At 29.5% G+C, this 14,977-nt stretch overlaps 2 protein-coding genes across 3 annotated transcripts in view; one reads left to right on the top strand and one right to left on the bottom strand.

Moving 5' to 3' along the window:
* Positions 1 to 11,458, bottom strand: part of LOC142330499 (multiple inositol polyphosphate phosphatase 1-like) — a 461,575-nt gene extending 450,117 nt beyond the window's left edge. The window contains exon 1 of the mRNA XM_075375796.1: positions 11,455 to 11,458. The gene's annotated coding sequence lies outside the window, so the exon portion shown is untranslated. The remainder of the gene's footprint in view (positions 1 to 11,454) is intronic.
* Positions 1 to 14,977, top strand: part of mwh (multiple wing hairs) — a 428,096-nt gene that overhangs the window by 131,534 nt on the left and 281,585 nt on the right. Inside the window, exon 1 of one of the 2 annotated variants that reach the window (XM_075375788.1) lies at positions 9,785 to 9,812. The exons of the other annotated variant lie outside the window; for it this stretch is intronic. Coding sequence (XP_075231903.1) covers positions 9,797 to 9,812 — 16 coding nt within the window. The 5' untranslated portion in view covers positions 9,785 to 9,796. Of the gene's footprint in view, positions 1 to 9,784; positions 9,813 to 14,977 lie in introns of those variants that run through there. 2 annotated transcript variants of the gene reach the window in all.

The raw sequence follows: 14,977 nt of genomic DNA on the forward strand, positions 1-14,977 counted from the left end.
CAATTAAACCAAGTAAATTCTTTCCCATCACTACATTTTATACTGCATACATACATATAAACATTTATACGCGTGCGTATTCGGATATACACGCACACACAGACATTCACAAAACTACCACTTAAACGTAATTATAAATAATTCTCAATGTATTACTGTGCTATTTTTTTCAATAAATAATTATTGTTCATACTTTAAAAAAATTTTTTATTTCCGTTGTTTCATAACTGCATGTTTTGTTAATACACTCGTAATACTCGAGTGTATTACGAGTGTATCGTAATACACTCGTATTACGATAATTTTTTATGCAGTTTTTTTTTTTTTTTTTTTCCCCCAAAACGGAATCTGACGAGACCGAGTTAGTAATCCGTTCTGAAGAGATTTCTGTCTTGCAGTGTTTCATTAAAAATCGAGCTAATTTTTAGTGAGGTCCTTGAATAAATTAAACGAATACTGTATAAAATGAAGTTAGACAAGGATATACGTTCGGAATATTCCAGAAACTTATGTACAGTATATAGACTATATTATTCGCTAATCTTTTTTTTGTCGGCTAATGATAAATAAAATACAAAAAATATTATTAGTTTTCTAAATTACGTTTTTGGTAATCGTTGGCTTTAAATATTTTATAATACTCGTACGTATATGATTGCATGAACGATTTATATCAGACAAGAGATAAATATCCCGGTCAGCCATGGCATTTACACACACGCTACAAATCATTCATCTCATCCTCGGAAGCACCTAATGGTGGTTTCGGAGGTTAAAAAAAAAATTAAAAGATAACATTAAATATTAAAAGTTAAAAAACAAGACTGCCAAAAAAAAACATTGCTGACGACCATTGCTCTTTAATATAGGACAATTAATGAGCATGTGGGTGACAATCAATTCAGTCGTTGAGCTGCTACTGTGAAACAAACATACATCCTAAATACAATACATTCCTTTTTGGGCAGTGGTGTTAAAATATTAGTAAGACAACTTCGCACCTATGAGATACGAGGTTTCTGAATCGTTCAGAATGAAGCGTTGAGATGCGAGTTATTTAAAAACGATTCATTTACCTGTTAGATTTTTCAATTTTTTTAAATTTGTATATACTAATTAGAGCTTGCTTCGCTCGCCCGACCGTCTAGCCAGGGGGTCCCTGGACTCTCGATGCGTCCGTATCCTCATGTTTGTGAGAATATTAAGTATTTTACAAATATTCATTAAAGAAAATAAACATTAGTATGTAGAGAATATTTTTCTGAAGATTTTGATGTTTTTATTTTTTAAATAGGCTTTAGGAGTGAGTTGCTACAGAATTTAATAGATTTTAATAGAAATATGATTTTAATACCAGCCATATTGATGAGCTGGCTTTTGGACGCCATCTTCTTCGTTCGTGTTCTTGTGAGGTTGTGTTAGTTGCCGGACCAGTCGTTTCTAGGATCTTTTACTTGACAATGGACAAGTGGACAAGAAAACGTTTTGAAATATTTAAACAAAATTAAAATAACAAAAAACTGTGGATGATGGAGAAATTTCGAATACGTATTTGAAAACGTAAAAAAAAAAACTCGTGAGTCAAAAATCATGTTGACCAGTGATTATATAAATAATTAATTTAAATATTGATAAAAATGTTAATTTTTAATTTAAATTTAATAATAAATATTTATTATATAGTTGTTAGTTCAATTTTTTCCGCTAGATGGTCATTCAAATTAAAAATGTAAGCACATATAACAAACAAATCAAGTGTTTCCCGTGATCATATATCCTATGACACTTCCGGTAATTTAAGGATTTCAAAGCGGGGTCGTACATCAAAATCGGTTCAGCCGTTAGGCTGTTACGATGGAGTAAACAAACATACATATATACAAACGTACATACACTGTAAATACGTTACACTTCAATTTGGAAGTCGTGTAAAAATGAAAAATGACGATACATGAGAGGAGTATTGTCACGGCTTACGTGACACTCTTCACTCTTTTACGGAGTTGTCTGTACAAGTTCACGCCTGAAACCGTTCTTAACATTCAATAATTAAACTGATAAAAATAATTCAGAATTTTACCACCAATTTTTTTCTACATTCTGTCTCGTATGTGAAGGACATTCTACCGTACACACACATGCGCACGTGTGTGTGTGTGTGTGTGTGTAGTAGTAGTAGTACACATTCTGTTGTATATAGATTTGGTAATATATTAATGCCTATTATATACACTTTTTTTCCAGTGTTCATACATTACAATGTTGCTGCAATTTGTAAAGGTTAAATTCGATTAACGTTCATTCTATTGTTTTTTTCTTCTTCTTTTATCTACACTGATTATATTTGACCGTGTTTTAATATGTCATGCCTAATAGCCTATATCAGATTTATAAATTTATATAATGTGTTTCTGTTAAAGGTAATGCTTTCTAATTTTATTTACTTGTACCTAATTTGATCTGTAAGACGAATGATGTTGTATTAATGTTGCAATAATCGCTAGAAACAAAGTTTAAGTTTTCCTTAAAAGTCTTGAGAAAGGACATTTTTATTGAATTAGCTGTTTCTTTGTTTTGAATATATCTGTATTTTTAAACATGATCAGCGTATTTATCGTGTCATCTAATATGTAACTAAGCGATTCTTTATGTTCGAGTAGTAAAAATGTTTAATTCATTACATTCGAAACAGATCAAAGAATTTAAAGTTTTTTCTTTTCTTTTTTTTATTTCAAAATATTGCGATGCGATTCGTTTTTTTTTTAATAATATATTTTATTTATTATATTATTGAATAAATTTAAAATAAAATATTTAAATATAAGTGTTTTTATTATCATTTTCTATTAATATTTGAAGGCATATTTTATTTTTAATATTTTTCATATTAAGAAGTCTTCCGATGAAAAAAATATTTTATACAAGCGGATTATACCAACAACAGACGGATATTTAAACAAAACTCAATAATGAATATTGTAGTTGCACCAAATAAAGTTACTTAGGAAGATGCTGGAAGAAGGTATAAACCTTTTAACAGACTATACCTGTTTCTAAAAATATTCACTTATAGTAGTTATATACCGCTACGTAAAGACACGAAACTTTGGCTCAAAGTTCTCATGAGACTGATATAAGAAAATTAAAAATTGTTAATGTACGCGCATTTCTTAACCACTAATTTACAATTTCCTACACTGCGTATTATTTCGCCTACAATAATAGTCTTTTTTCGGTTTCTCCACCTTGGGGACATTGGTGTATGAATATTACAGTCTCAAGGGAGATTCAGGGGAATTATTTACCCCTAAACATTTTCCTCCATCTTCGTACGGATAATCATGACCGACATCGTGGACGCCGCATGCCACCCCCGTTCGGTCTATAGCATATACCCCATGATGTTACCTGGAAAAATCCGCTGAATTGTCTACGGCTTTCTTTTACTGGAAACAATCGCACATGAACAACGTATGTTCTGCGGGGAGGTGGACACCTCCACGCAATAGTCACATTCCGTAGAGGGTCTCAACGCTTACGCAAACAGGTATGCTTTAAAACACCCGTTACCGGTAAGGAATTCAAGACCTCCAGTTTCCTGTGCATAAGCGATGCATCCGCATCCACCTTAATTGCTTTCTTGTACATTCTCCTCCATCTTCCGAACGAAGAGATCCAGGGTTATAATAATAGTCTATGTAGCTGTTACTGTGCGTAAATGTATATATATATATATGTATATGCACACACACACACACACTCACAGATTGTTTCTAAAATGGTGAGCTGTCTATACTTTTTTTAAATCTACTTGTAAAACTAAATAAAAAATATCCTTAGGAAAAATGGCTATTTCTCCTTCGTTCTCCGTTCTCCCCCTGTCAGCCATTTTGTTATTTTTATATAAAAATTTATATCTCAAGTTCGGATAGAGTAATCACATTAATATTTGTTAAGCGTCTTTGTAATAAAGTTTTAAAATTAGCAAAAAATCAGCACTTAAATACCTTTAAAAATTACAAAATGGAGGCCATGTTTATTTTTTCAATTCGTTATATCTCTATAAATATAAGATTCATCAAAATGTATGTTATCGATAAAATATTATGCCTCTTATTTTGAACAAAATGACATTTTATTATTTAAAATCGGTGAACAAATAGCCGAGTTATGGAAGAAAATTCATGTTGTAATTTTGTGTCTGTTTTCATGTCCTCCACTTTACGATCAATTCGATTAAATATTAATTGTTTTTATTTATTATTAATTCTAGTATTGTAAATTATTATCTCAAATTAAGTAATAATATTCTCACAATAAAATTTAATATTACATAATAATAAAACGATTGACTCATAATTTTTCACTTTTGAATAATTTTACACAGCGACTATTATTGCTGATCATGTTAACAATGTAAAAATGAACCTTCTTTCAACAAAAATGTGTTGAAAACTATAAAAACTAGCGTATCTGGAGCGACGAGAATCCTCATGATACCTTCCAAAGTAGCCATAAACAAAGATTTTCCTGTACATATGGTTAGGTATTTTTAATGACTAAAATTATAATCATAGTGTGTTGCTGTATACTTCTATTTCAAATAATCTGTATTTTGATAATCTCCGCAATTTTTTTTTTTTTATTAAAAAAAACCGGTTTTTTGTAGATTATAGTAATATGTTTGCGAAGTGCATAAAATCAAACATTGATTTTATGTTTATTTCTTTGGTTTATTCAATTGTCATAATATTCTATTGAAATAAATAAAGAAATCTTTCATAATAGTGAAAATAATCTCAATTATAAATTTTAAATTTAATAAATATGAAGGAATCTTTTTTTTTTCGAAAACTTCACAATACAGTCAAGATTTACAATAAATTATATCAATACATATTTTACGAATAAAATTAATCGACAGAAAAAAAATCATATGACTTCTGACTGTGAGATACGATTATTATTATTATTATTCCTGCTCATCGCACTTGTTCTGGTGCTCAAAAGGAACAATTTGATCGTTTTTTACGGCCAGATATCTTCGTAATGCCAACATACTAGAAAAACGACTTAAAAATTGGTAGTGTGTAGAAAAATTTATATAATTTAAACCAGGAACTTCACCTTTACGGAGACATTAATTCATTTATAGTGTTCTGCCATTAGGGCAGGTCCTGCATGGCTACTGCTCTTTACCTTGTTCTATCCTTTGCTAATCTCTTTGTTTCCGCATATTTTCCCACTTCCTTAATCCTATTCATCATTTGAAATCGCTTCCTTCCTCTTCCTTTCCTTCCATTTACCAAGTCTTCTATCCTTCCACCTTCTCCTCATACATATTAAATCACATTTAGCATTTTCCTTGTCTCTCCAATTATCCTTAATACTTCTTCATTTGTTACATGGTCTTGCCATCTGACATTTATCATTCTCCTCCACACCCCATCTCAAAAGTCTCAAATCGTTTTCTGTTTGCCTTTCTCATCGTCCATATTTACCTCCATAAATCATCACACTCCAAATAAAACATTTCATTAATCTCTTCCTTAATGCTAAGTTTAACTTACAACACAGAAGTTTAACTTTCCACGAAGACATTAACAAGTTTATTTATTTATTTATCTAATTTAAAGCCCATTATTTTTCTCAAGAAATGGTTTTCATCGGTTCAAATGTAGATTTGTTTTGAATTATTTATTCATAATAATTTGGCTTAGTGTTACATAATCAATCGATCGTTGATGACAAAACGTGAGACAGCAGTCACTTCACGAAATGTTAGAGCCATTCTTAAAAGTGGTAATCAACCCATGCCAATTTTACTAGGAAAAGAGAAAATGAAATAGTTTTTTGTTGATTTTCTCACAGATTCAAGTGTACTGTTGTATAACAATATTACAGGCGTATTAAATTTAATCACATTTCACGTACACCTTCATATCGCTTACCGTTGTAATTAATTGAATAATTAACATCATTATTTTTAAAACAAGCAAGTCTGGTTGGTGTTTTTGAACTACTATTGTTTTAAATATGTTACAACCCTAAACAGACTAGTATCAAGAAAAAATTAATGAATCCTCTTAACATAAAATAATACCTACTCAGTCTTAACTCTGTTAGGCAGGTCATTCAATTTTCATATTTGTTAATTTGATTTTTTGAATGTTATTAAAATATATTTTAGTTACTTTTGTTAATATTTTCATTATTTTTTCTGTGAACTGATAATTAATTTTGAATAGAATCTGCTTGTAGTCTGTAAATTATGAAATACATATTTTTTATCGTCAAAGCGATAGCTTACAAAGAAGAAACCAATTTTTTTACGTGTATGATTTTATAGGTGTTGTCGATATTAATGAAAAAAAAAAAAAAAATGTAATGCCACCTCTTATATATTTATATAATACTATGTACATTCATAACTTTAGATATCATACGCAAACAACACAGTTATCAATCACAGAGCAATAACCATTCTGCTTTATTCAGAATACTTGATGTCGAAAAAACAAACTACAGTGTCTTACAAAGAAACGGAGAAACTTTCAGGATATGTTCTACTAATGAAAATAATTATAAAAATTCATATAAATATAAGTCTGGAAACGTTTTGTTTTCGAGTTACCGCTAGTGGAAGATTTCACTCGGAATTCAGCTCTCTAATAAAAAGAAGCCCTACTGTAATTTTTGGGACCCAATTAAGGAGTAAAGTTGGTGGTATCTTATGTAATTTAAGCTGAGAAATAAGAGAAAACAGTTCCAGGAACTGTAACTCCATTATTTTTTAGGTTATCTAACACAAAAAGATAAAACACAAAATTCGTTGTCGAAAAACAATTTTTTTTTAAGTTGGTAAAACAGTAGCATTATTATATATTTAATAAATGCGGAATATTTGGCCAAAAAAAACTAGTAGAGAATTTAATTCTAAGAGAATTAATGTAAATTCAGCCAATTAAAAAAAAAAAATAAAAACTTTTAAAAATCAGTTTTTTATTAAAGCAAAACAGACTAAATTTAAACTGAAATTCGTATTATTTTTTTCTTTACCTAATAAAAATTTTTTTTAAAAACAAAAACGGCTAATTACTGAAAGTAATTTTAAAAGAGATACAAAATTTATAATGCAATATTTTAGCTGTGTATATTCAATAATTTACGCAGGTAAAACGAAATAATTACGTAAATACTAAATTAAAATGTATGTTAGTTCAGAAATATATAAAAAAATGTTATTGTATAGGTTGGTAATACTAACAGGTAGTTAACAATGAAAATTGTGTACTTCGTTTTAATCTGTTCTGTGTGTAAATTATCATAAAGAAAGTGTATCTTAAAAACTACTGGTGTTACAGTTTTGGAACTTGTTTTATCCTATTTCTCAGCTCAAATTACATAAAAACCTATCAACTTTATTCCTTAATTTTGCATCTCAAAAATTACAGTAGGGCTTCATTTTACTGAAAGAAATGAAATTCGGGTGATATATTTCGCTAGCCGTAACTCGAATATAAAGCGTTTCCAGACCTATGTTTATGAACTTTTTTCATTATTTTCATCAGTAGAACATGTCCTGAAAGTTTCTCCGTTTCTTTGTGGGGCACTCTGTATACTGACACGAACTTTAAAAAAAAATAAATAAAATCTTATATACTTTTTGGATCATTTGAAAAGAAATTGAGATTTTATTGATCTTTATTTATTTTTTTTTAATTTCGATTGGACCATCTATGGATTGCATTAAAAAACAGCTTTACTTTGCATTTTGTTTCCTTTTCTGACAGTATTCTTTCATTTTTTGACAAGTTAGTCAAAAAACGAAGTTTATTAGTAAAAATGAAGTTACGTTCCACTTTTTGGGAAAATTTTGTTTCACTTTTTCTTCTTGTTTTTTTTTTAAAACTCATGAAACTTAATTATATTTCTGGAAGATTTCAAAATTTCATAATTTCTTCTTCTTTAATATTTAAATTCCTTTAGAACTCTAATTTACATTTATATTTGTATATTTCTTGAAATCAGTCATTTTTAGTTTTTTATTTAGAAAGATTTTTTTTAAATTTTTTGTTCTTCATTTTCTTTTTTAACTATCTGTAAAAGCCTAATTCTCTTTTTCTTATAGATTACATTATTTTTTTAAATTTCTGGTAAATTTCTTCATTTGATATTACAATGCCCAGCTGATAAATTTTGTACACTAGCGTGCTACACGGAGACAAGGTACTATAGAATTGGGTGTGACGGTACATGATAGCTAAAATCCCCCTCTACAAACCTGTGATAATGCGTTGAAATCCGTTTACCGGTTTGTTTTCAGTAGCAGTTAAAATGGAGTCGAGTACGGCCAATATGTCAATAAGATTAAAACAGCGCGCAGTGATCGGATTTTTAACAGCAGAAAATGTGAATCCTATGAATATTTTTCTTCATTTAAAAGCGGTTTACGGTAGTGAAACTGTTGACAGTACTGTGAATAGGTAGGCGTTGAATTTTCGCTAATGTGAAGCTGGTAAAGCGTCAATTGAGGACGCATATAGCAGCGGACGACCAGTTTCTGTGACTGACGAGAAACGTCGAAAGGAAGTGGACAATTTGCTTCAAAGTGACTGGCGAATCACCCAGCAACGCATCGCTATTCAGTTAGATATATCTATGGCCTAGATATAGGCCATAATAATCGTAAATAATATCGATAAATATTAGGCCATATTATCGTAAAATCTGTACACGATGGGTACCGCGCAAACTCTCTGATGGCTCTCCGCAAGCTGAACTTTGACCCTATACTGCATCCGCCATACTAGCCGAATTTGGCTTCGCGCGACTTCCACGTCTTCCCTTATCTCTCTCTTTTGAGAGAGCTCTCAAAAGCAATCACTGTACCGCCGATGATGAGGAAGGAAGCTGTGAGTTCACTTGGATCCGAGAAAGACTGCTAAAAGTTTTCGGTGACGGAATGCAAAAACTTGTCACACATTGGGGAAAGTGTATCAGTGTAAACGGGGATTATACTGAAAAATAAATACTGAATTTTGTAGCTAAGATATATACTTTTATTCATTCTTTATTTCATTCCAGTATCTCTTTTCATTCTCGTGCTACGCATATATGTGCAAAATTTATCAGCCGAGCATTGTTAAATATTTTGTTTATTTTTACATTTATGTCGTAATAAGAGTTTTCTTAAAATTTTCCTTTTTTTAATTATTTATTTAATTCATTTTTTATTCTAATTATTATTCTTTTAATTATTAATCAAAATACATTTCAATTTTCTCTGGAGTACGGAAGTAAAAGGATTTTTGTAATGGTTTTTATTTATTATTTATTGATTGTATCTGTTAATGTATTCTCGTTAAATTAAGTGAAATAAAGTGTAGGATTATGTTCGATTTATTCATTCTTTTTTTTCTAGAACCAGTTACGTAATAATAATTTGTTATTGTATTCATATTAATTCATTTTTTATTCATGTTATGGTAACAATAATCAACTTTGCGGTGAATTTAAAATTTAAATTTCTATGTTACAATCATCACTTTTTTTCGTTTTTGTTCTTCAACTACACTTGTAACATTATTTTGCTTGGCTGCGAGTCGTTAAATATTGCGAAAGAGTTACCTTATAGGTTTATACAAGTTACTATTGTATCGTATATGCAAATAATTTTATGTAAGTAACTCATGTTTAGACAGATGTACAAATACGAAAACGTATGTGCTGTCACATAAACTTTTTATTAAAAGAGATAATCCATTAGTATATCTAGAGAAGTCGTATTAAAAACATGCTTCGATTTACAGGTTTGTTTCTTTAAATATTTTATATTATTGTATATCTAAATTGCATATATTTTTCATTATTTATAAATAATATAAAAAGTATTAATCAGAAGTTAAAAAGTACGTAAAAATGTATGAATTATAGTTAGGAGTTACTGATATGAGTGTTTTGTTCTGATAATTTTTAGTTTAATTTTTTTTAATGAAAAATTATAATTAAGAAGAAACATCCTTTATATTTGTGTTTTTTAATGTGATATTAAAGGATTTTTTTAAATTATTTCGAGAAATAATAATTTTTTTTTATTGTAATCAAACGAAAGGCAGAAACTCAGTGGGAAGTTCTTCTTAGCAAAAAATCTCTTTAATAATATATAAACCTGAATTTAAAATTTAAATTTCGATTAAATTACAATTCAGGGGATTGTTTTTAATATTTAATGTTAAATAACAGTTTAATTTTTTATAAAATTCTTATACTACACGAAAACTACTTATTTAAAATCTATCTACCCTAGATTGAAAAATTATCTGCTTTGAAAAAATAATTCAAAATAGATTAAAAAGTACTTTTTTATTAAGGTTTTATTAAAACCGTATTTGAGAAATCATTTTCGCTTGTAACCGTTTTAAAAAATACTTTTTATTAAAATTACAAAATGTGTAAGCGATAATAAATAAAAATATCTTCAATTTATAACATTGTATTCAAACAGTGGAGATAAATCTAACCCGATGAACAAAAAAACCGAAAAAAGGTTTATACAACTTTCCTGGGTTCGCTCTTAACAAATTTTTATTTGAAATACGCTATAGTGTTTTTAAATACTAATGATGTAATTATGCAATATTTAGAATACAATTGCAAAAAGTATCAAAATGTTAAGCAAGAAAATATGGGTCTGAATCCTTGATCAAGTGACGTCTTTGCTTTAAAAAATGTGCCCTTTAAAAGTATAATTGAAAAAAAATCAAAATTCTTAGTAAAAGTATTTGCTTCCTAATTGATCTTTTTAACGAAATAACTTTTTTATCAAAATTATATTACATTTAAATTATAAAATGTTAAAAAAACAAAATCAAAATTTTTAATAAAAAAATTTAGGTACAAATTTGACCCCGTTCCTCAACAGCTACCTCACATAACATTTTTAATAACAGCCACATCTTGAAAAAGATAAGGAATTATTAGCAATGCTAATGAATAACGAAATCTAATGCGTTTAAAACCTGCAGTTCAACATTTTTTTCTAAAGTGATTTTCTACATTTTTTTTGTGATCTTTAACAATTATTGAAACCGTGAATTTTTTGTATAATTCTTCATTCCATAAAAAATTATTCTTTTAAATATTTATACTCATCGATACCAAATTTAGTAGATACAACATTCATGCTTATTTTTATTAAACCAGAACATCATATCTTTACGTCTGATTACCGTAGTTACGCGAAACATTCTATATGCAATGGAAATCATTGTCGGAGATCGTACGTGATATAATCTCCTTTTAGATCAACTGGTATTTAAGTCTTGTTTATAGATGAAACGTTCCGACTAGTGACGTTGACTAACCGAACAGATAAAAGTATTCTTTAAAAACACGGAGAAACGTTGCGATGCACGTGTCTCGTCCGACACCCGCTTCGGACTCGTCACCAACGATATACTTCTGAAACTCTTCATCAACAGGGTCATTCACTACATCCCGTTACTGTATAAATTATTCCAACGAGTGTTTTAGAAGAGTTTTGACAGTATAATCCTACTGAAATTCGTGCTCTTTGTGACGTAACACGAATTTCTTTCTTTTAACGTGATTTGCTCTTTATTTACTGTTAATATGAACGACGAAAAATTAATGAAATCAGTAGTGAACTCGGTCTTTTATCCGATCCAAAGTATAAAACTCCCAAGTATAAGATGACAATATAGAAAAGAAATAGGAAAATATTTGAATACAATAGGTAAATTTATGCAAATTTTATTACTTAAAAATAGCTGATTTAATAGATATATACCAACCTGTTCATTATAACCGTAAGCAAATTGATAGTCGCTCCGTAGGTGATATCTGTTTTTTCAAGTCCGGTTTTCCGCGTTTAAATTATAGACGTAAATTTCTACAAAAGAACTGCAAAAACGAAAAAGTTTTAATTTTTATTCCACTAACCATTTACATGGACCGATAAAACTAAACAGTTTTTTTATTCGCCTTACCCAATATTTTTCCTCTTCAGTGGCGGCTAGTAGCTAAAGTTAGTAGGGGTGCTGCTCCAGAAATTTTTTTCTGGGCCTTTTCAAGGCCAAGGAAAAAAATATGAATCAAATAGAATAACTGGAAGCAGGATAATAATCTAATTCTACACTTTATCACATTCTAGAATATGGTACACGGTTTTAAAGCACATTGTGCTTAAAATATTTTTTATATAATATTTTTTTGTATTATTAGGAAATAACTTAAAATGTCCGCTTAAAAACACTATAGTCTAACTGTACTTAATTTAAATTTCTATACTCACAGAAACAAATACATAATTAGTTTTAACTAATTACCTTCTCTTTCGCCCTTACAGCGTGTTTTTGGGCAGATTTTCCAATCAAAAAGCCCTTTCTTTCCGCCATCTTCTGATCACTACTGAAAACACAACTAAACCGCTATCATATTCCTTCAACCGACTGAACTAGAAAGAAGAACGAACAAGGAACGTTCCATACACACACGCGGAGTAGAAAAAAACTACCTTCCACCAGCACGCCAGGATCGGCACTACGGAAGCGACAGTGCTCTCGACCCCCCACAGCTTCGCATGCAGCTTCCTATGTGCGCATGTGCATAACAGAAACACACCCCGCCGCTGGAACTCTGAAGCATACAAAGAACTCTGTTCCATACAAAGTGGGGGATGACTACTGACATTAAGCTTAAGGATTATATATTGTACAATTATAAAGAAAGAATTAAAGAAAAAAGGAGACATTATATTAAATGCTATCGATAATATCAAATGGAAATAAGGAGTGTTTCAGTTCTACAGTGCCTATACTCGAGCTGCCATTGATCCTCTTGTAATCTTAAAAAGTTTTTCTCGGGCGGTTTATTTAGTTGTTATGAATTTGATTGGCCTTGACAATGAAGTTTATTTATAAAAATAACTTTATAGTATCATACTTCTATGTGTATAGTTAAAAATAAAAAAATAAATTATTTTTTCCTATAAAATATAGTAGTTGTAAACGTTATATTTAATAATTCCATAGAATGATTATAAAAATATGATCTTTATTGAAGAAATCCATTTGAACTTTTGTCGTGTTTTGTCGATGATACAGCGTTGTGTTGTTGTTCATCAAGAAATATTGATAAACTTAGATTTAGAATGCAGAATGATTTAAAACTACGGTTTGCGGTTAATAGGATGGCATCGAGTACAAAAATTAAATTTATTCGTTTTAATTTTAGAAACAAAAAAGAACCTTCTTGCACTATTAATTTTAAGCGTAAAAATTGTCTTCATAGAACGGATGATGAAATTTATATTCATATTATAAGTATAGAAAAGTTTTCTATTAACAAATATCTGGTTGTTTATGTCGATGAGAACTGTACTTGGAAAGAGTATATTAATTTGGTCGGGATACATGTGTACAAGGTTTTGCAAAAAATATATTTTTGAAATTTATTTGCCCAGTTTATTGGTATATTACGCTTTGGTAAATAGTATATTGCAACATTGGATAAGTGTGTGGGGTGTTACCTATTGTTCAACGATAAAATCAATTGTTATTTCTCAAAAAAAAAAAAAAAATAGGCAGATCTATAGAGTGAGGAGTCTGAACATACGTTTTCCCTATTTGAAGACCTTTTTTTTTTCCTGTTTAGCCTCCGATAATTACCGTTCTGATATTACTTAAGAGGATGAATGAGGATGATATGTAAGAGTATAAATAAAGTATAGTCGTCTTGTACAGTCTCAGCTCGACCATTCCTGAGAAGTGTGGTTAATTTAAACTCAACTACAAGAACACCGGTATCCACGATCTAGTATTCAAATCAGTATAAAAATAACTGACTTTACTAGAACTTGAACGCTAGAACTCTCGACTTCCAAATCAGCTGATTTGGGAAGACGCGTTCACCGCTAGACCAACCCGGTGGGTTTGTTTAAAGACGTGGGTATACTTCCACTTAGGCATCTTTTCATTTTCCGCGTTATACGTATTTTATTCATTAGGGGAAAGTAAAGAATTACAAATACCCTTGTTTATTCGGCCAGGTTGCAATCAAGGAATATGGTAGTTGTATATCACAAGCAAATTTTGAGGTTTATAAAAGATTTTTTACGTGCACCGCATCGAGAATTTTCAATAAACTGCTCCTGTACATTGAAAGTTTAATCAATTTGAAGGAGCTTAAAGTTTGGCTTTTTCTATTTGATAATAGAGATTTTTTTTTGGTAGGCTTGAGTTGAATTTAGGGATGTGGGAAGAACATTGGTGTGATGGTTAGGAATTTTTGCAATAAATTATGGAGTAATACTCACTTTATTATTGATTTTTTTTTGATTTTTTAACCTGTCATCTACCTGATCTTTGAATTGTTCTGAAGGTGCTTCAATACAATTTTCTTAATTCATGAAGTAACTTGTCACTTCTTTTTTACTAATTTGCATGACTAAAATTTGTTTTTTTTTTTTTGTATTTCAATTGTAAATTTTTTAGCATTATATTGTATATTTTTATTTATGAATATAGTTATAGAACAGTGTATAATAATTGTACATGTGAATTTTGGTAGAAATAGAGAATTTGAATTTGAATATTCTGTATTTCCTTGACGTGTTATGTTGATCATCATTTCTAACGTACGATATGCACGGAAGGTAACAATGAAAGTATTTATAGTACTAAATGGAGTTATGGTTAATTATTAATTTTATTACTAAATCTTTAATCCGGTTGATAACCGATGTCATTCACTCGTGTGATATTTAGGTCAACTTGGTGTTAAGTGGAATAGTCGGTTAAATTTAATTTATATCGAAGCGTTTATTCCACTTAAAAAAAAAACGTATATAATTATGCGATTTAAGACTCTTAAAATACTATTTCCTAATTTTAACAACTTAATTCGTTTTAAAAATTTTATTATTTAGAATGAATTATAGGTGAAAGTACTCGTA

Source organism: Lycorma delicatula, chromosome 9 (genome assembly GCF_047948215.1).
Source record: "Lycorma delicatula isolate Av1 chromosome 9, ASM4794821v1, whole genome shotgun sequence".
Lineage (NCBI taxonomy): Eukaryota > Metazoa > Arthropoda > Insecta > Hemiptera > Fulgoridae > Lycorma > Lycorma delicatula.